The 21885-nt window shown below is 41.8% G+C and overlaps 1 protein-coding gene across 1 annotated transcript in view; it reads left to right on the forward strand.

Moving 5' to 3' along the window:
- The window catches only part of DISC1 (DISC1 scaffold protein), a 186403-nt gene that overhangs the window by 73384 nt on the left and 91134 nt on the right, over positions 1-21885 (forward strand). Inside the window, exons 8-9 of the mRNA XM_066623035.1 lie at positions 3085-3187; positions 11355-11543. Coding sequence (XP_066479132.1) covers positions 3085-3187; positions 11355-11543 — 292 coding nt within the window. The remainder of the gene's footprint in view (positions 1-3084; positions 3188-11354; positions 11544-21885) is intronic.

The following is a 21885-nucleotide window of genomic DNA, read 5'->3' on the forward strand; positions in this document are numbered from 1 at the left end:
ACCTAAAAATTGGCACACAGTTTCTAATGAGACATCAACAGATATCTTGAGATGGATTTTACTATGTGATGATAAAGCATAAGGAACTGTTCAGAGGATTCCCTTGGGATGAATTTCAAGAGCTTCCTTGAGATGCAAGTTCAGAGATGGGCTCTAAAATGTTGTGTACCAAGACAGAAAATCTAAATAACACCCCCTCCCCAAGTTGGTAAAATATAATCATAAACAAAATCACTAACGATCAGCTCTCTCAACTGATCTTTAAATTGTATCCATTTACTCTGCCTTCATGGTAGATCATGCCTTGACAAGATTTTTTATATTTTCTCTAGAAAGAAGAAGAGGACCTATACAAGAAAATTGGTTTAAAAATTGAGGTGGTGGGGGATGGAGATAGGTGACTTGGAGTTGTCTTCAGTTTCTTAAAGCTTATTTAAGTGCGTTTTTGGCACTGTCATGAACTCAATACAGTTGTTGGACATTTTTAGATAGAACCCAACAGGGAAAATAGAGTGGAGTATCTAGAAACTGAAAATAATTCAATCACTTACAGCAGCTTGCAATTTAATAAGGAGATTTAGGATCTTGTTATGCAGTTAACAGTGACAGTTTGAAGGATAGATTTGTTGACTAAAGGAATAACAAACCTGGAGTTTTCACTTGAAATTTCATTTTGGATCTGGGCCTCTGAGGCTTGCTTGTTTCTGTAACCTACTTTAAGAGTGCAGGATGGTTAATTCCCATCTAATCATATCCATCAAATGCTAGCTCAGATGTTTTCAGGGATGTGAAGAATCAGCCAATCTATCGCTGCTGTTGATAGTCACAACAGAGAACTCCTCGTCCAAGTTCCAAACTTCATAGAATGTTGTAGCCTTGGAAAAGGTTACAGATTTCAGATTACTTCAGGAATTCAGACCTGTGTAAGTTGTGTTTAATATAAAATGTGGTCTTCTGCCTGTCTTCGCTGTGGTTTATAAATAGTTTTTCCTTCACTCACTTGCACATTTCCTGTTCGCCAGAGATTTTGTCTTTTCTTTCTTGTAGAAGATTTTGTTTGTTTTGCTGGAAATCTTGTAGTAATCTTCAACCTTTAGTCACAGGCTGAAGGGGGCAGTGTGGATTGGAAAATCGGGAATAATATCCAGCATGTGCTATCCCCTCCTGCCCTCTTTCTTCCTCTGCCCTCCCCATCATGAACCTCTGCTGAACTGCCCACGAACCATCCCCTCTGCCACCTTCCCTGTGCTGTTGGAGCATCCAGATGAGTCTGGCACGTCGATGGAGCCTATAGGCTATTTCTGCCAGTTGCTCTATCATTTGTGATGGTGGCATGATGTTTGCACCATCACAGGGCAATTTACAACAGTATATTGATAGATCCACTTTTGTAAACGGCCCATAGGATTAGGCTGTTAGGCCGTAATCCTAACCAATTTTCCAGCACTGACATAAGGGCAACGCAACTCTGAGGTAAGGGAATGAACATTGCCTTACCTTGAGGAGGCCTCCATGACTGCCCCCCAACTGCAGGATGCAGCACACACCCCACTGGCACAGCTATGCCAGTGCTTGAAAGTTGGTTAGCATTGCGCCCTAAGTTTTTTAACCACATTTGCCTGTCTTGTCCTCTCTTCATTCTGCCTTTATCCTTGCCTTAAAAAATCAAAAGAAAACAAAGCCTTTAAATCAAACAAAAACAACCCCACCTTTAGTTTTGGTGCATGTTGTAACCCTCTATCAGAAGACCACAGTGCTCTACCACAGGGGTGTCCAAAGTTTTTGGCAGGAGGACCACATCAGCTCTCTGACACTGTGTCAGGGGCCGGGGGAAAAAAAGAATTAATTTACATTGAAAATTTGAATAAATTTACATAAGTTTACATAAATGAATATATTAACGATGAACTTATATGAATGAATGAAGGTCTTGCAATAGCTCAATGCCTATAAAAGGCCTTGCACAAAGCAAGGCTGGCCTTTCCTTTGCTGCCACTGCTGTATCACAGATGTGAAAGAGCAAGCAGTGGAGGGAGCTCTCATCCCACAGCTCACATGAGAGGTCAAATAGTTGCCCTCATGCTGAGAGAAGTTGCATTGGGCCAGTGCGGCCTTCAACAAATCTCCGGAGGGCCAGAGGCTCATTGGAGACTGGGGGCTCCCTGAGGGCCGCATTGAGAGGCCTCGAGGGCTGCAAGTGGCCCCCGGGCCGGGGTTTGGGCAGCCCTGCTCTACCACATCCTAAGTATGATAATGAATTTACCAATTTAGAAGCTGCTACAGAAAATGAAGCAGGCAACCATGTAAGCTTCATTCGGTCTATCTCACCACAGTTGGTTACAGTATGTTAAAACGGTTGTTTTCAGAGGAGGGGATGGAGATGGCATCTCTTTTGCAGATAATGTTTTGTCTGCATTACTTGCATTTGGCTATTGTGCTCTGTTGTACAGGTTCAGGCGCTTGATTCTCAGTTCTGCCAGCGTCCCAGTTCTCCAGCACCAGCAGAGATCTGTGCAAGTGAATCTCTTGCAGTAAGAGAACTGGGTCCTATTTTAAGGAATGCTGGTCCAGACTATGTGGCTCTGCCTTGAGTGTCTGTCTTTCCCTAGGATACTTTTTTAGCAGTTCCACCATGGCAGCTAAAGTGGAGAGTAGGACTGGGTTGTTACTCTGAATCACTAAACCCTCATTTATTTTGATTTCCAGCAACAGCAGACTGTCAGCAAGAGATTTACACAAAGCGCAAACATCTGCAATGCTTTGCCAGCCTTGGCTTTTTGCCTGAAATTCAGTCTCAGAATATATGCTCCTCTGCTTCATTTTCATGATGATTCCTTCCCCCCCCCCCCCCCAATTTTGGGAACTGCTAATGCAGTTGCTATTTTTGTGGACTGTGTCAAAACCGTTGAATTGTAGGATCCATGTCTTGCGGCAATATCACCCATCACATTTGATTAACCTTTGTTGTCTGGCTATGTAATGACATGTCATGTCTGTAAACCCAGACAATTTGAAGCCCTTTTTATATTATCTTATATTTTTACATGAATGAATTATATATCATGGCTGTCTGCCTCCATCTAGGTATGTACCAGTCAGAAGCTTTGTAGCACATTAAAGAGGAAAATGAGTGATATCGAGGCTCAGCTACCAGCTCTTCTTGAAGCCAAAATGCTTGCTGTATCAGGTAATTTTTGATGGGATAAGACAATGTAATGCAATGACTATTCATGATTGTGATGTGGGTTCTCCAACATAGTCTGAATGTGTCAGGAATCAGCAGTGAATTCTTCTGGTCGACACTGGCTTTGTTTCATAAACAAATGAACACAAAGGTATGCAAATTAACATGTAACTGGTTTAATGACACTTCTCTGTGGAATACGGAGTTGTAGTTGGCAGCAGCTGTTTATTGATCTGAATAAGCAACAACTGTTGGCAGCAAAATGGCTATTTGTCTTTGGGGTGACTGTGTCTGTAATTGACTAGCAAAATACTGATATGTGAATCTGGAGTTCATGGCATAGGAAGCTGTTATGAGCTTTTTATTATTCATAACCACTTTTTGTGCCATGAACTTTTGATTATTCCTCTTCCTTGCCCTCCCCCTTTTTGAGAGAGAGAGGGTGGGGTTGGAAAGAGAATTATGCACAGTCGTGTTTACAATTTGCCGAGTTGACAAGCAGAAAATCTCTCCATTAGGCAAAGTTCCATCACCCTGAATGGGTGTGTGGTTCAAGAAGGTCTCTCATCAAGGAAAAGTGTGATGTCTTTGTTTTATGCATGCCAAGAGCGTGATTATAGCCTGCGCTCTGACTATAATATTCTGACCAGTATATACAGTGTTGTGGAATAGTGCTTTGAAAATGGAAATAAGTGAAAATGGAATAAGGCACTTTCCATCAGCCTTGGATATAATTTTGAAAGAGTTTTTCACCTTTGCTTCACATACTTGGGTGCCTTCCTCACTCTCACCTGCTGCTGCTGCTCAGATCTGTTGTTTCTTCAACAAAAACGTTTTTGTTGTTGTAGAAGAGTGGTCTCTAAATATTCTACATAGTAATAGTATTTGTTCCCAGGCAATTGTCAGTGTTTTGTCTTCAAAGAGCTGGAAGCATTTTCTTTTCTGCACCCACCATGATCTTTAGTGTAATTTTGCTTTTAACAAATAGTTTAAATCATTTCCTGATTTTGTTTTAATGTTAGCAATGTGTATGTTGTATTGTTCAAAAGTACCTTCTGTTTGGTGTGATATATAAATGAAATTATTCTCATTATTTCTAGTGGGGCAGGGGAAGGCAGACAGAAAGCGTTGTAGTTGCTGCTTGCCCAGGGGCAGCTGCTATTCATTTCAGCCAAGTACAAAATTGCATGGTTGAGCTAAGAGCACAGTTTACGTCAGCCAAATTTATGTAGGTCTTCGTCATGCAATTTGTATTTTTGCCACTCTGGTACCCTGCTTTGAACAGCTCAGAGTATAAATTGTCTGAACCCGGGTCCAGCTGACTGTCAACAGATTGATGACTGTTCCATACTCAACCAGGGTGCCTCTGGGTTGGCAAGGATTGGGATCCAAATCTTCCATACGCATCAACTTTCTGCTGTTTCTGTAAACAAGGCAGCACGAAAATGAATTCCAAAAAATAAAAGTTCTTGGTACCATCAAAGCAAACAAAAATGCAATTGAAACTACAAAACATGAAGCAGTATACAGTCACCTCCCTGCATTACAATCTCTGAGCATGAACTGGAGGTTGTCCATGACTTTGTGTACCTTGGCTCAACGATCTCCGACACTCTTTCTCTCGATACCGAGCTAAACAAATGCATCGGTAAAGCAGCTACCACGTTTTCCAGACTCACAAAGAGAGTCTGGTCCAACAAGAAGCTGACGGAACATACCAAGATCCAAGTCTACAGAGCTTGTGTCCTGAGTACACTTCTGTACTGCAGCGAGTCATGGACTCTTCGCTCACAACAGGAGAGGAAACTGAACGCATTCCACATGTGCTGCCTCCGACGCATCCTCGGCATCACCTGGCAGGACAAAGTTCCAAACAATACAGTCCTGGAACGAGCTGGAATCCCTAGCATGTATGCACTGCTGAAACAGAGACGCCTGCGTTGGCTCGGTCATGTTGTGAGAATGGACGGTGGCCGGATCCCAAAGGATCTCCTCTATGGAGAACTCGTGCAAGGAAAGCGCCCTACAGGTAGACCACAGCTGCGATACAAGGACATCTGCAAGAGGGATCTGAAGGCCTTAGGGATGGACCTCAACAAGTGGGAAACCCTGGCCTCTGAGCGGCCCGCTTGGAGGCAGGCTGTGCAGCATGGCCTTTCCCAGTTTGAAGAGACACTTTGCCAACAGTCTGAGGCTAAGAGGCAAAGAAGGAAGGCCCATAGCCAGGGTGACAGACCAGGGACAGACTGCACTTGCTCCCGGTGTGGAAGGGATTGTCACTCCCGAATCGGCCTTTTCAGCCACACTAGACGCTGTGCCAGAACCACCATCCAGAGCGCGATACCATAGTCTTCCGAGACTGAAGGTTGCCAACAAGAGATACAGTCTCTTAAAGCCACTTACAGCCCAGTCCTATCCAGTGTTGGCACAGCAGGGCCACTGGGCCCACGCTATATCCAGTGCTGGATTTGAGCAGGTGGGAGGAGTCCTTGGGGTAAGGGAACATTTGTTCCAGATCCCAGGTCCGAATAGCCTGTTCAGTGTGGCTGTTCGATTCTGCACCAGCTATTTAGGTGGCACAGCACTGAGTAGCCCCATGTAGGGCTTTCATACCCACCTTGGGGCTTCGGATACAGTGGAGGCCTGCTTCACCACTCTTGCCCCTTCCAGGCCTGAACTGCCCCCTCCCCACCATCTGGCACAACACTTACCTGCCCCAGTTGCTGTTGTGTGGGATGTGGTGCCCCTGAGACAGTGCAGGCTTTCCCTATGGCGCTGCTCACTCTTTGGGTGTCTAAAAACACTTTGCGGATTTTTTATAGCACCAGCACTGGCTGGCAATAGAATTGAGCTCTTAGTCTCTTCCCCTTCTGGAAGCATCTGAACTTCACATCTGTTGAAAATTTTTGCTTAACATCTACTTGCAACACTGGTCACTTGATTTACCTTCACATTAAAAATGTATGTACCTGTGCATTTATTCATTCATACCAAATTAATTTGGTCACACGTCTGTGGGACTTCCTGGACAGCCTGTATGATAATTTCACCTGTGAAAGGCCCATGAGCATACTGTAATGCAACTGTAAATTAGACGCAAGCAGCTGAGTGCTCTTGCTGGGCAGCAGACCTACAACACTCAATCAGATCCCCAGAAAGTATTTTCACTTCTCTTTCTGCATCTCTCATTCTCAAAACAGTCAGAGCATTACTATCTATCTCCTAATCATTAGCTTCCATAAGTGAAACATCAGCCAACTATCCTGACCCTTAACTAGTCATCTGCCCAATAAAATAAATGACTAGTCATCAGCCATAACAATGTGAAATGCTGATTTAAAAAGCAAAGAAATGGTGCACCCAGAAGAAATATATACTGCAGGCACTCGCTGATAAGTCGACCCCACAGATAAGTCGAGGACAGGTTTTGAGCCAACAATCATGGAATTTTTTATGACCCTCAGATAAGTTGGGAGTTAAACTTAGGGGGGTGTCTGACTATAGTTTTGTCTGATCCTGAAAAATAACCTACCACTAATTGTTACCTAAGAACTATAGTCTCTAATTTACTAAAATAATAAAAAATCATAAGATACATCTTTATTCTTTTTTAAATTCTGGTCTTCACCACCTTTTTGTAAACACTGTCAGAGTAAGTGCACTGTAAACAACATACCAGTAAAACAGTGGTTCCCAACCTGGTATTCATGTACTCCCAGGGACACTCAACAGGACCTTTAGGGGTACTTGAAAAAGAATGGAATAATGGTAGAAAAAGGCAGGTCGTGCTCCAGAATGCTTTGCAGAGCCAGCAAGGCAGGAAGGAAGGTAGCTAGTTGTCTGTGAAAGCCCCACCAATAGCTAGTTTTTGGTCATCAATTCATGTATGAACCAGTGATTGAAAACCAGCGCAGTGAAAAAGCTGAAACATAATATGGAAAGTGATCAATCAGCCAGAATTTCTCAGGACGCTTCTGGTGCAAAACAGTGCAAAGGCAGAGTCTTCTGTTCTTCAAACAGATGAAAAGAGAAAACACTGTAATAGATACACGAAGTCTGGTTTTTCATATAGAGGAGATGAGGGCTTGTATTATTAATTACAAACATTTTGCTAATAGGAAGGGTACAATTTATGGAAATGGGCTGCCAAGGGATATGCCAGTGAAAAAGTTTGAACCATGAATCAAATCCACCTTTAAGGTATCTGGTGTGTTAAGCCAGAAGCTCTACGTACAACATACAACCCATAACACATAACTGGGAGTGTGCAGTTCAATTCACAGCAGAGAGATGCAGCTGCATATATTTGCAACCCTTTTTACTCAGAAGTAGACCCACTGCTTCCCATGGGTGTTACTCTGAAGTAATGGTGCACTGAATTGTAGCCTAGGAAGGAGGGTCCCATCCTGGTGTTTCCAAAAACAGACCTGCTTTGCAAGCATTTGCCAAGCAGAACCAGAACCAGGCTGCCGCAGAAGGAAGGGGATGAAAAGGTGAACTTTGGCTGGAATTTCCCAGTTGACATAGAAATGATCTCTGCCCTGCCTGCCGCTTGAGAAACCAAACTGTTCAAAGGCTCTGCCCTCTGATTGACCCGGAGATCAGGCAAGTGAGAATTGGAGCTTGATTACTTGGCAAAAATTTCACGTACTATACATGAGTAACTATGGTAATAACCTTATATATGTATGCAGTTAGTTCCTGTTAACGTTTTGTAGCTTCATTAATAAAAAGAATTGGTGTGATGATCAGTGTGATGGCACCACTTTCCATGAATATGTATATTTAGATGTAGTTAGTTCCAAGCGACGAATCAAGCAGCAACAACAATCCTCTTCACATCTATGCCCTCAGGATTACATCCACCAGATGTATCTGCACTTCATCAACTGTACCTTTGTTGCTTCCGGAGCCTTGCATGGCTCCAGACCAGATTCTGAGACCTGGGTTTTGCTGCCTCTGGAATTTTGTGCCTCTTAGAGAAGTGGATGTTCTTATATTGCATGCAGGAATATAAAGTGACTTAATAAGTGTATAAAGCTAGTTAATAAGAGTTAAGCAGTTTAATCTCTGGAGTATTTGTGTACCTCTGAGCTTTTGTTTGTTGCCAGGACTCAAGCTCATAATTGCTCTTGAGCTGCTGGCCCACGGGATATCAGACAGGCATGTTGTCCATGCACCACTACCCAGCTAATGAAGGGAGACAAGCTATATCAAGGAAGAAAGCTGCTTTACTTCGATAAGTCCGAAGCAGCTGAAGGTGACCCCCCATAAAAGCTTCTGAGTTAAGCTTGTTCACTTGTTTGCAAGCCTAAGGGACCTCTGCTTGCTGGCTAGAGATAGCCTTTGCCTTTGAGTTGTAAGCGCTACTGCCAGTTCTGACATAGCTGCATTCTGTATCTCCAATGATACTGCTAGGCTTGCAAAAAGAGAAGATTGTCGATCAGGGCAGCTGAAGAGGCTTCTATCCCTAATCTACACTTAAATCCCTACTCAGATGGGTCATCTAGGACAGGCAGCAATTTACTGAGATCCACCTGATCGAAGGATAGTTTCTTAATAAAGGGATGGATAAAATTGTTAATAACCGAATCCCTAGTAGGCACCCATTGGATTAGCACTGAAAGCCCTAGCTAATGGCATCCTTGTCTGGGATTGCTGCTTATAGTCACCGTTTGTTTCTTATACTGGTGCACAAAGAGATCCCATCTGTGTGTTTCAGTACTAGAGGAGCGCACTGAATATCTATTCTCTTTCTCACCGAGTAGTCCTTTTGTAATTGGTTGGTAGGTAACTTTTCCCCTTACCTCCAGGTAAGACACCCTTGCCCCATGGGTCTCCTTGGCCTTGCGCCACCTCCTGAGGTGGCGCGTGTCCGAGGAGAGTGGAGCAGCTTAAAGCGGCTCTGAACTCCCTGGGAACAGGGGTTGGGTTCTGGCATACCTGCCAAATCCCAGCCCCGCCTCCCGTTGCCTGCCCATCCTCCCCCGAGGCGACCTACTGCCCACCCTCCCCCCGCCCAGGAATGCCTCCATCCTGCCTCCTCCCCACCTCCTCCCCAAAGCCTTGTTTTGGCCCAGCTGGGCCGATGCAAGTTTCACCCCAAAAGCCACTGAGGCTGGATTCAGCCTCCGTGTACCGGCAAACCTTTGTGCGCCAGCTCGGCTTACTCTTGAGGAGGCGCAAACGTGCTTTACGGCATGTTTGACCCTTCTTGTGCCAGCCCATATCCTCCTCTGGATGCATCCTAAGTGGTTTACAGAGAAAATTAAATGACTAAGTAGCCATAACAGCAGCCTGGTGGCGTGAAAGCAACATTGCAGGTAACTTATGTAGCTGCTGTAGTTGAACTTGGTTCAGACTGCTAGCAGTTTTGGGTCTTTTTGGTTCAGATGCTGAAGGAATGTTAATGAAGGTAGTTGCAACCTTGCATTTTGAAAAATGCTGAAACTGTAATTAAAAAAAATTGAACATCTTCATGGCATCTTGAGCTTTTGAGGAAGATGTCGTCTTTTCAAATTTTGGAAAAACAAGTACTGACTGCAGTGGTACACTGTTGGAGATGTTGCAACAAGAAAGTAAAGAAGTAGAAAAAGGACTAATAGCGCAGTGCTCTGAATGTTTGCTTGTCTGTAAGTCCCATCATGTTACGGAGGGCTTATTCCCTCTGTAAATGTGCCTAGCTTCAGTGCAGTTTGCATAAAACATAAATCGGTCATGGAAATGAAGATTTGTAGTCACGGAGTATTATTGAAATGGAATGTTTTCCCTGAAGAGTAGATTTTCAGCCACCCCAAATGATCTTGGTCTATTTTTTAAAATTCAGAATGCCATTATTATTTTGCAGGTTTGTCAGGGAGGCAGATTTGTGTATATGTTTAAAAAGCAACCCTCGTGTGGTATTTAGAAAGTGCCAATTTTGGTTACTGTGATTGAGGTCAGGAGTTCACTCCTGGCACTTAAAGAGAGTAGTATGCTGATCTCTTGATGAGTTTTTGACTTTTCCTCACTGACTTGGAGGCTTATTCCTTCTGTCAGGAAAATGCTACATAGGGCAGATTTGCCTCTTGGGCATATATTAGAGGCAAAAATGCTTATAAATTATTAACTGAGATTCAGTGCTTATTTCTTCATCGTTTCAAGTTTTGATACTAACCTTCCCTCTGGGAATTAAGAATCCTTCAGTATGTATAAAACTTTAATAGATAAGGTAGGAGTGTCTTGCTTCCTTTTTAAAACAACAGGAATAATTATTAGGCTACTTAACTTTTTGAGTGACCACATGCAGAACAAGTCACAGCAATGGAGGGCCTGAACCCTTAATGGAGTGGGGCTTTCTGAACTGGGACTCAATTCTGAATCCACCCCCATTACTACAATACGCACACTTCTGTCACTGTAGTATAGTTGAATTAATTCTGGTTTCTGTGAAATAGACACAAAGAGTTGAGTTGGCAAAGGAGAATGACAGGAACCACAAAGGATTCCTTCCACCAGGCTGTTCTGTTGTATACACAGTGTCTAGGGAGGGGAGGGGGATGCATGGTTTGTAGGGAGGGGCTGTGTGACTGGGGGCTGATGATTACTCTCACTGGGTCATTGCAGAATAACATGTCCTATGCATGTCTACTTGGAAGTAAGTCCCATTATAGTCAGTGGGGCTTACTCCTAGGTAAGTGTGGATAGGATTGCAGCCTAAGAAGTGGCATACCCAGGGCTGAGTGTGTGAGAGGGAATGCTTAATACACCTAATGAGCAAGGGAAATTTATTTCAGTGTTTCAGAGGCATTCCTATCAATAAATTGTTGTAATGTGTGGGTCTTATGGACTGCAGATAATGATCCGATCAGTAGGTAATTTTTTAAAATTAGTTAGCAAATGAACACTTTTAAAAACAAATTTTAGTTAGATAGCAGTCTGAAACAAAAATAACTCAGATTCTATCATAGACTGTGCAGGGGATATATTGAACTCGGGTAATGGAAAGTGGTTAGAAAAATGGAATTTAAGACAGATTCCCGTAATTTCAGTACTCTGAGATCGCCTCCTCTATGCAAATGATTATAGCTAATTAATTGTCTATACCTTATTTTTGGTGTTCTGTGTGATGTATAAATGTTTTGTTTCTTTTCTGTCTTCTCTCCATAATGTCCTTCAACGGAATCCACAGGAGGCAATTTCTGTACCGCTAAAGACCTTGTAGAAGAAATGAAATCATTAACAGCAGAAAGAGAACACCTGGAGAGACTTCTCCATGAATGGTTGTCACTGAGTGCCAGAAATGTCCAAAAATTAGAGAGAATGAAAGATGGTTACAAGAGACTGAAGGAAGAGGTGGAGCAAGGGGAATCTGCCTTTGGTAAGTAGAGCACTTTGCCGTTGGGGTGGCATTTGTGGTGATGGGTGCCATCCAGGATTCTGTCTGATTTGATGAGCAGCCATCTAATTTATGAGACGTTTTAAAAAATAGTTCTTTGATGGGCAATTATGGCAGGACCTTTGATATATACCAGGTTGAATGCCCTGTCAGTCTGGGTCTTTGTCATTCTTGACTGGCTCTTGTTTCTGACTTTGTATATGTGAAGATACTGCATGTTTTCAGTTTATCCACCTTGCCTCTTTTTCTTATAGCAGGCTTCACTGCAGGTCACTGAGAATGTCTTGTGATTCATAGCTCTTGCATAATATGCTAGTAGTCTGTGCATGGAATTGTTCAAGCTCGGGATGAAATACTAAGAAAATGGTAGGCCTTGCCAGAGGCGTAGCTAGGTCATTTGACACCTGGGGCCCATAAATTTTTGTCACCCCATACAACATGATTGATTGATTATTAATTATATTATATTATTTATTATTAATTCATTCGTTCATTCACATTTTTATACCACCCTTCTTCTAAGTAGCTCAGGGTGGTGTACATGTTTTCTCCCCTTATTTTGTACTCACAACAACCCTCTGAGGTAAGTGAGACTGAAAGATAGTAATAGTCATGACATGAAATTAATAATAATAATGGCCAGAAAATGAATGCAGTGAATATTTCCCCACAAGCAATGGATGAAATTCTGCATCAAATGGTATATAACGTGATAGTATTATTCCTAAAAGCCACGATTTCCTGAATTTTGGAATTCTAGGATGTCATCCCCCCCAGGATGTCTCATTGGCCTGTTCTGAGAACCCAGGCAGTGGTTCTCAAATTTTTAACACTGGGACCCATTTTTTAGAAGGACAGTCTGTCCAGGACCCACCAGAAGTATGTCATGGCTGGAAGTGACATCACCAAGCAAAATAAAATATTTATAAACAATTAAATTAAAGAAAAACAGATAATTAAAAAAGGGGAAGCTAACCCTGTTTCACCAAGTGAATTGTAGCCTGCCTGCAATAACACCTCCCCCCCCAAAAAAAAATCAGTGAGATTTTCAGCCCTCCCCAGTGCTGACCTTACCAGCCAGCTCAGGCCTCTGTTTTATTCTTGGGAGGGGGGTGCTGCCTTCTGGAGCATTTGTTGAGCTCCACTTTCATCAGATGGGGACCATGCAGCTAGCTTTGCATTCCCCTTTGCCTAACTTGACCAGCAGCCAAGGCACGTTTGCTTACTTGTGAGTAAATGCGACCATGTGGCTTACTTTTGCTTTCCATAGGGCTCAATACATTCGCCTGCTTGGAGGGAGGGACTTCCTTCTTGGGTGTTTTTTTGGGAAGCTTTCATCGAATAGGAACCATTCTGGTGTTGTTGGATTCCTCTCAGCCTGCCCTTTCCGACGGACTAAGGCACGTTCGCCCACTCACAAGTAAACGTGCAATATGGCTCGGTTTCACTTTCCATAGGGCTCCATGCATTTTTTTGTTTCCTTTTTTTGGCTATAACTTTTGATGGAAAGGAGATAATTTCCTATGGTGTTTTGTACTGCATTCAGCTGGAAATTCCACATCCAACGGTATATAGTATGATGGGGTTAACTCCAAACCTCCCCAATGTTAGCGATGTTGGGGCATTTGTGGTGTCATCCCTCCAAAGGGTGGTACCTGGGGAGGACTGCCACCCCCGCCCCTTGATAGCTACGTCACTGGGCCTTGCAGACCATTTTCGTCTAGGAAGTGCAATTTGTCTGTGCACAGGTCCCAAACAGTCTGAACGAGAACTAAAGGAACATGCCACAAAAAAACTGAGGCATTCTGAGATCTGCTGTAGTCTATTTAATATCTTTCTGTGTGTTGATTAAAATAAGTAAACTGACATTTGATTTTCTAAATATTTCTGTACATTTCTGTTAACCTAACATAAGTAAAATAATAAATACTGGGATTCCAAAATAATAAAAACAAGGTAGGCCTGGATTGACTTCCCTTCCTGTTCCTGCTATAATCCAGAGAAAGCAGTAGCAGTGAGGCCATCAACTATCTTTAGTACACAAGGTTTTTCTTCTCTAAGCAGATTGTATAAGGCTATAATCCACCACAAGTGCAATGGTTTGAAAGCAATAAGTCTTTATTTACATGAAAGATGAAGGTAGATGTAATCAGTTTAGTGAACAGACCTGTCCTGGAAATGTAAATATGGTTTGTTGTGTACTGTTTTCAACGAGGAGTGAGAATATTTATATCTTTAATCATCTCAACTGGAAATTCTCTTCCATGGTTATTCTGGAGTCAGCGAGACTTGTAATATATGAGTGTATATATAATACCAGACAAGGCTATGTAAAACCCTCAAGCATGGGAGCCAAGCAAGTTCTTTAAAAAAATTTTTTTTTATTTTTAATTGACAAATACAGACATACAAACATATAACATACATTTAGGAGTGCTAAATACCATATACCATTACTCATTAATCATACTGTATCTCCTAATCTACTACTCATCTACTTCTACCTCTTATTAATTTATCCATTTATTTATATAATATATACTAAATTTTCCTAATGCCCTATACTATATTTTCTAAATTTTCACTTTCTATCTAACATAGACTTATTCATTAATAAGACTCATTAATATTAAAACAAAATAATCTAATTACCGAAATATAGCAACATATAAAACAATTCTTCCATCTACTTCTGACTCTTCTACTCATTTATATATTTCTTATATCAAATATAATAAATTCCTAATTCCCTATATTATATTTTCTAAATATTCACTTTCTATCATCTCAACTAATGAATATCAAATGATATTTTAATTTCCAAACTATAATAAAATCAACAATCTCTTATAATGTGTTCTTTACTATTCTCCAATTTAATTCTCCAGTTGGATTACTTTTTTTCCCCTTTAACATAAGAACCACCTATAAAACAATTCATCCACATGCTAACATTTCCAGCTATTTTTTTCTAATTCATTCTAATTCATATGTATCAATTTCATATGTATTTGTTTTTTAAGTAGATTTAAACCAGTTATTAACTAAATAAAATCCTCCATTTTCTTTAACCCCCAGGTTAACCCTCAGGTTTCTTTCTTTCTTTCTTTCTTTCTTTCTTTCTTTCTTTCTTTCTTTCTTTCTTTCTTTCTTTCTTTCTTTCTTTCTTTCTTTCTTTCTTTCTTTCTTTCTTTCTTTCTTTCTTTCTTTCTTTCTATTTTTTCTCCTGTAATATCTTTAATTATTTTTCTCTACAACAGAATCCAATAGGTTCACACTTTCTTGTATAAGGTATGTTCATTCTTCCAATTAACTGGGATATGTTTTCTTCTTGTTCCAACAAATTTTGTATTTTGTGCACCCATATTGCTCTGTCCAGCTTCTCTATCTTGATCTCCATCAACGTCCCCTCTAGATCCTGTTGATTTTCCACTCTTCTAATTTCTGTATCCACTCTTCTGATGGTGATTTCATCCCTCACCATCATCTTTTCCGCTTTCTCATTCCTTTGTTTATCTTCGACTTGTTTCTTCACGTCTTCCAATTGCTCCTTGCAGACAACTATCTGTTAAGAGAGAGTCTTTAAACTGGCTTGAATCTGCAAGGACTGACTCAGCTTCTGTCGTTCCATCTCCAGCAATCTTTCCATATTTGTAAACATCATTTGAATCCAAAAATCTGGAACAGGATCCATCTTGTAATCTCTCTCTAATCCACAAGATGTCCACCGCGTATTATTCTCCTTGCTTGCACCATGGCACTGCTCTATCAGCCAGAAATTCCTTGCATACCTTACATACCTCTTGCAGATAACAGTTCAATGTGGTTAATGGAGAGAGAGACAAAAAAAAAAAGCAGTCTCAAAAAAACACCAAAACTCTTCCAAGTTTAATGAGAGTTATGCCCCAAAATAATCCTGGATTTTAGTCCACACACCAAGTTGTAATTTTAGGCCACCACCTATTTATTCCATTACAAAATAAAAAGCACTTTCAACATCCTTAAAAAGTTCTCATTAACGCCTTCCATGTATCCAGGGCTTTTAGCCAAATCAGTCAATCAGAACCGGGGACAACACTGACACGTACTTATCTTGAATTTCAACTTAAACTTTACACTTCATGCTTTTATCCTTCATATGATATCTTAGCACGGAGCCAGCAGCTTAATTGCAGATCACTACACTGCTCCAAGGGAAGAGGAGTTTCCCCTGCTTTTATCCCTCTGGGGGTTACAGCCCTGAGATGGGTCCCAGGCAGCCACCTGCCAATACTGCCGACTCATCATGCCCCCCCCGGGCTTTATGGGACTGGTCAGCCTCTCTTGATCCTACCCCTTCCTCTCTGGTGAGGTCATAAAGGGGCCCCAGCTCCCTTTCCCTGTTTTTTCCTGGTGGCTAGCAGCGCCTCCCTCCTCCCTTGCAGCCTGTCTCTCCCCAGTCAGTCTGCTCCCTTGTCTGCCTTGCTGGGGTGTGCCTTCTGCCATCTGCCATGTCAGGGAGGCTTCCCACCTTGTGTCACCGATCTCCCCCTGGTGAGAGCAGCTCGGGGCCGCATGTCTGTCCCCAGTGCCGGCCCACTGGGTTGTCTGCCTCTGGCGTCATCAGCTGGAGATGGCCCAGAGTTCCCTTCCCTTCCCACTTCCCTGCTGGAGCGGTGAGGCTGGGCAAGGCGCAGGGGGTGGACGGACGCTCATTCCCCAACAGCCACTGCCTATGTTCTCACCCTCCTCCCACTGTGTCTCCTCTGCTGAAGCCAGTCTTGGGGATAAGTTGGGGCTTCACCCAGACCTTGACAGTTTCACTTGTTCACCCACTACTCACCTTCTGCTGTACTGACCAGTACTGGTCCATGGCCTGTGGGTTGGGGACCCCTGACCAAGAGTGTTGCTAACCAAGCTGCTGCACTGGACTGACAGCCTAGAATTTCCTAAGTACTCGCTCCCTTCCGAGTTGTTAGTCTTCCATAAAATAAAGAAAATCATTTGTGAACAAAATGAATATGTAATCTTTAAATATGCGTCTCTTCTTGTTGCCAGAATGTTCTGTGAAAGGGAAAAATAATGCTCTATAACATTTTCTTTAAGGGTGCTTTTCTCAGATCTGTTCTCATTTTTCTGAGAGTTTATCTTGAGTTGAACTTCCCAAACTTCTCTTTAAACTCCCTTGGGTTTAAAATGCAGTGTGGAGATTTGGAAGGAAAGATTTTTAGTGAGGAAAGAAGCAGGTAGACCTGCTCAGTTTTTCCCCTGTGAAAACTGGCTCCCATAATGGTTTTTGACCTTGGGGGCATTTTTAAAACAGGTTTTAGGGATTTGGGGGTGGCATCTTATGAGGGGAATGCAATTTTGGGTGCATGCAAAAATGGGAGCTAGGATCATTTGCCGTTTGCTTTTGTGGAAGTCTGATCATCCTTTGATTAAGGTGTGAACAAATAACAACATACAGTATCTGCCACTTTTTTAAAAAAATGAACCTTGCACATTATGTGATTCTCAGGGAGTGACAACAGTGCCTACATTCTCCTGTATAATAAAGCCCAATGGGGCACAAATGGCTCCAAGCCGTATAAATAATTAAAATGTGCGATTTCCTCCCCTCACCCCTGCTTACCTCCTCTGTCATCTCTACAGCATGTCTCTCTTTAGGCTATGGTAATTTGTCTAGGTCTGATTACATTAAGCATGTGATGGGTGTAGCAAATTTAGTTTGAGTCAGGCTTCTGGTGACATTTTAAGGATTCTTAAATGAAGCTGTCCCAATTACTGAAATTATTATATATTATGAATGTCTTTGATTTTCTCCTCCATTTTATCTTTACTATAGAAACAACAATACCATGTGTTTTATACTTATAGAAAACAATTTTCTTAGGGATTTGATTGCATTGGATAGTTTGTGTTCATAAGTTGTTCTATATGACTTGTTCAGAGAATTCCAAATGCTTCTGTTACATTATTTATAAAAGCTTACAACAACCCTTCAGGGTAGGTCAGTCTCATTATCTTCACTTGCACGAATTCTGCCCATGTTGATTGAGAGCGAATGGTTCACCTAAGGCAGTGGTCAACTGGGGGTAAGTGCTTGTGGGGGCGGGGACTGGGATGGGGGGATGTCCCAATGACACTGCAGCAATTGCAATGCCACAGGCACCCAGGAGCATTTCAACATACCTGGGGGACTATGCAACCTCCCCGAGGGTCCTGGAGGCTCACCGAGGGGGCTGCAAGCCTCTAAGACCCTCCGGGAGGCAGCACAATCGCCCAGGTTTGTTTAAATGCTCCTCGGTACCCATGGTGCTGCGATTGCTGCTGTCGGAACACCCATTTATGGGTCACTCCCCTTAAGGGGAAAGTAACTCTTTTAAGTTCCAGTGGTAGGTCGCAACCCACCAGTTTAAGCACCACCCTTAAGTTAAGGGAACTCATAGATGATATGGAGTTTGACCCAGGGACCCCAGAGCTCTTGGCCCCTAGTCTAGATTTGGGTGTTTGAGTATTGCTGGTTCCAATACTGTACCATGGATCTTTGCTGGGATTAATTTCTAGCAGTTTGTGACTGAAAAGAGGTGAGTAATTAGGGGTGATTGACCCAGAATCCCTGTGTCCTGTATGTGGTGACATATTGTTGGAAAAGTTTATGGAACTATTTGTTTATTAAATTAACTTACAAGATTTATTAGTATTAGTATTAGTATTAACAGTATTAACAGTAAATTAAATGCCTTTGCAAAAGATCAAGGCAGCATGAAGCACATTTGGTAAAACAAAATGATATTGAAGTTTAGTTATAAATTCTCTAAAATGTACCTAAAATTAAAAGTATAATAGTTCATTATACTAAGCATTTAATAGGTGAAACAAACTTACTGTGCAATATCATGCATGTCTATTCAAAAATCAGACCCATTGAGTTCATTGGGATTTACCTCCCAGGTAGCTGTGTTTAGGATTGCAGCCTTAGAACATGCCACCAAATGTGTGTGTGTGTGTTTTTAAATAAGAATTATTTAAAAAGAAGTGTTGCATAATGAAAATTGAATTTATTTTTTTCTAAAGTTTGGGCGTAGCAAGATAATATTTTGCTGAATTGTAGCTCTTCAATATAATGGTGAATTAGTAAGGAATGACGATTGGTATATAGGTAGGACCTCGGTATCCACTGATTTGACTCACCACTGATACTGAGATCCACCTTTAAATGCCTTGTAGCAAAGAAAAAAAAGCACCAAAAGCCAATTTCCTGCCTTTGTACTATTAAATAATTATAATTTCATTCCACTAGATTCCATTATTCACTGGAAGTGGGTCTTTAAAGCTATTTTTCTACTGATTTGGTATCCACTGGGGTTTTTGGAACCAAACCCCAGTGGATAACAAGGCATGACCTGTAGTTGTATATCAAAACTTTATTAAATAAATGAAATATCTGTTTTAAGTCATAAATATACCAAAGAACAATGATCCACTCACCTTCCAATAATCCCAAACCCTCATCATGATTTCCCTTCCCTCAGATTTTAATAAAAAATGATAGGAAAAAAAGGATTAATCTTGTGTGTGGGTAATGAGTGGAAGAATGGCCACATATTTCAATATGTGTATGGCTGTAGAATTGATTGCAAAATTAGATTAAGCTTCTCTGAAGAACTGCATTTAAGTCTATTTCAACTGTGTCAGTAGATTTATGGCTCTGGATAATTAAGTGAAAATGGGAGTTGTAAATCTGCTGAAGCAGATATAATGGACTTAAGTGCAGTTTTCCACTGTGAATGTGCAATATTTCTCCCAGACTCGTGGATCCATTGAACTTCTGGATGATTTAGGTTCTGACTTCAAGCTGCCTGACATGTATTTGGATAGCCAAACTTTTGGATCATTAACATTTAAAATGATCCAGTTGTGAGAGATACTGAAGTGCTGAAACATCAAATCACACTGAAAACACAACCAAATATGCTGCCTTGCATATTTAGATTAGACAGTTACTTGATTTGGATACTTGATTAAACTCTTTACAAGTCGTCAGAGAAATATAACTTACAATCAGGACTCTCAGTATGTGAGTATCCATTCCTCCCAAAAATTGTGTATGGCCACATTGGATCTCTGAGTTTTTACACACCGTGTAAAAAGATCACATTAGAGAAGAGCAGCCGTTGATGGCCAAGCTTTCCTTTCTGCCAGCACAAGTTTAGAGGCCTTCCAAATGTAATTGTCATGACCCTGAGGCTGCCCACCCACTTAGTGAAAGCAGTTGTGCTAATTCTAGGTTGATACAACTTGGAACCATCCTGTAAATTCCAGTTCTTTGCACTTGGCAGTAAGAAAGAAGGCATTCTGATAAATGTGTCCATTTGGAAAGATGAATCTTCCTTCATCAATTGCACGGTTTTTGTTTTGGTAAATACAACTTTCCCAAATTCATCAGAGCACAGGGGTGAATGACTTGCCTCACAGTTGAAGCTCTGCAGCTCACCCCTCACCCCAAATCCCACCTTTTCTGAAGAACTGGGCAGCTACACATCCACAGCTTGCCTACTGGTATGCTGTTGTCCCAGCTATTGCACTTGCAGTGGGGGTGGGCCGTCACTACTCTAAATGGTTGCAAATAATTGTGTGTGTGTCTATAAGTGATGGTTTGGCCATCAGTCTTTGAAACAACTTCCAGAGGGGTAGACATGTTAGTTTTGTTTGCAGCAAAAACAAAAAAGAGCATCAGCATGCCTACTTTTGGTTGCTGCCTTTCTGTTGTTGATTTTTTTTAAAAAATTGTTACTGGGATAGAAGAATTCAGAAGTCAAAAGAAGAGATTTAATCACACAATAATCAGGGCTGGAATTTTAAATGGGACACATCATTAGCATGTTAATGAGTTTCCTCTGCTTGTTGCCAGCTGCTGTGCCTAAAAGGTTGCAGAAGCAGCACAGAGATGTGGCTTTGCAAATGTGTTTGTTCTCTGATCTGTGCATACATTGTGGAAAAGAGCCTCTGATATTTTAGAAGTATTTTACTGACTTTGTTTTGAATGGAAAAATCCATTACGGGTCACAAGCCATGATGTGTATGTGCAACCTCCTGATTTTAGAAATGGGCTATGTCAGAATGCCAGATGCAAGGGAGGGCACCAGGATGCAAGTCTCTTGTTATCTGGTGTGCTCCCCTGGGCATTGGGCCGCTGTGAGATACAGGAAGCTGGACTAGATGGGCCTATGACCTGATCCAGTGGGGCTGTTCTTATGTTCTTAATATGCATGGCATCAACTCATGAACTAAATATACAGACCACAACCCAACACACATTCCTAAGTGCACTTATATCTCATTGGATGCAATCCAGTGGTCCGTTTGGCTGCACAAGCCCCATTAAGGTGAACTGGAGCTGTGTAGTTGAGCGTGTGGCGCATGTTGAGCAGTTCCCATTCATTTCAGGGGGCTAGCATAGGAGAACTTCCTACTGACGTGTGCCTCTTGGAGTCAGCATGTGTATCCAAAGATCTTAGTTCCTCCCAGATGGTGTGAACACCGTTGTGCTCTGTAACTTTTGATCCTGTGATATTGTTAAATAAGTAGTCTATTCCGGTAAACACAAAAAGAGCCTCGAGGCACCTTAGAGATCAAGGAGCATATTCCAGCTAGTGCTTCCACCACTGGGAGCTCTTTCTGTGAACAGAATGCTCTTTTCTGCTGGCACATGGACCACTTCTGCTTGTGGAAGGACCGCTTTGTGTGAGTGGACTGCTCCCAAAGTCCACAAAGGAAGCTTCCGTTCATTGAGGGAACACCGACAATATAGCACTACCAAGGTGCTGCCCAATAAGGTCTATTGTGGCATAAACTTTTGTAAACTAGTGACAACTTTATCCTATGTGTTAAGCGCTATCCTTAGCTGGCCTTTAATATATTTTTAGTTGATATATACAGTCGTTCTTTTGCTGTAGAATGGTGACTTTCTTGTCAGTGCAACGCACTGCACCCTTCAAAAACCAGTGGGAGGACATTTCAATCTCCCAGGACACTCTGCTGCTAGAAAATTTCTGTTCTTCAGCAAAAGACCTTCAAAGGGAGACTCTAGCATGAAACTGCTGATCTAGAAGTTTCAGTAAGGTTATTAGGTTTCTTTTAGGACTCAATTGAGATCAAGGTTCTTCCACTACATGTGATTAAATTACTTGGCTAAAGCTAGGAAGAGAGTGTTATTGCCAGATTGTGAATGCTTCCTGTGCTTGGAAATGTCACAGGTGGTAACGGTAGCATTTCATGGCCTTTGTGGCCATAGAATTTTTTGATATATCTATATAAAACCCGCCAACTAAAAATAGCACAC

This window comes from Tiliqua scincoides, chromosome 1 (genome assembly GCF_035046505.1).
Source record: "Tiliqua scincoides isolate rTilSci1 chromosome 1, rTilSci1.hap2, whole genome shotgun sequence".
Classification (NCBI taxonomy): Eukaryota; Metazoa; Chordata; class Lepidosauria; order Squamata; family Scincidae; genus Tiliqua; species Tiliqua scincoides.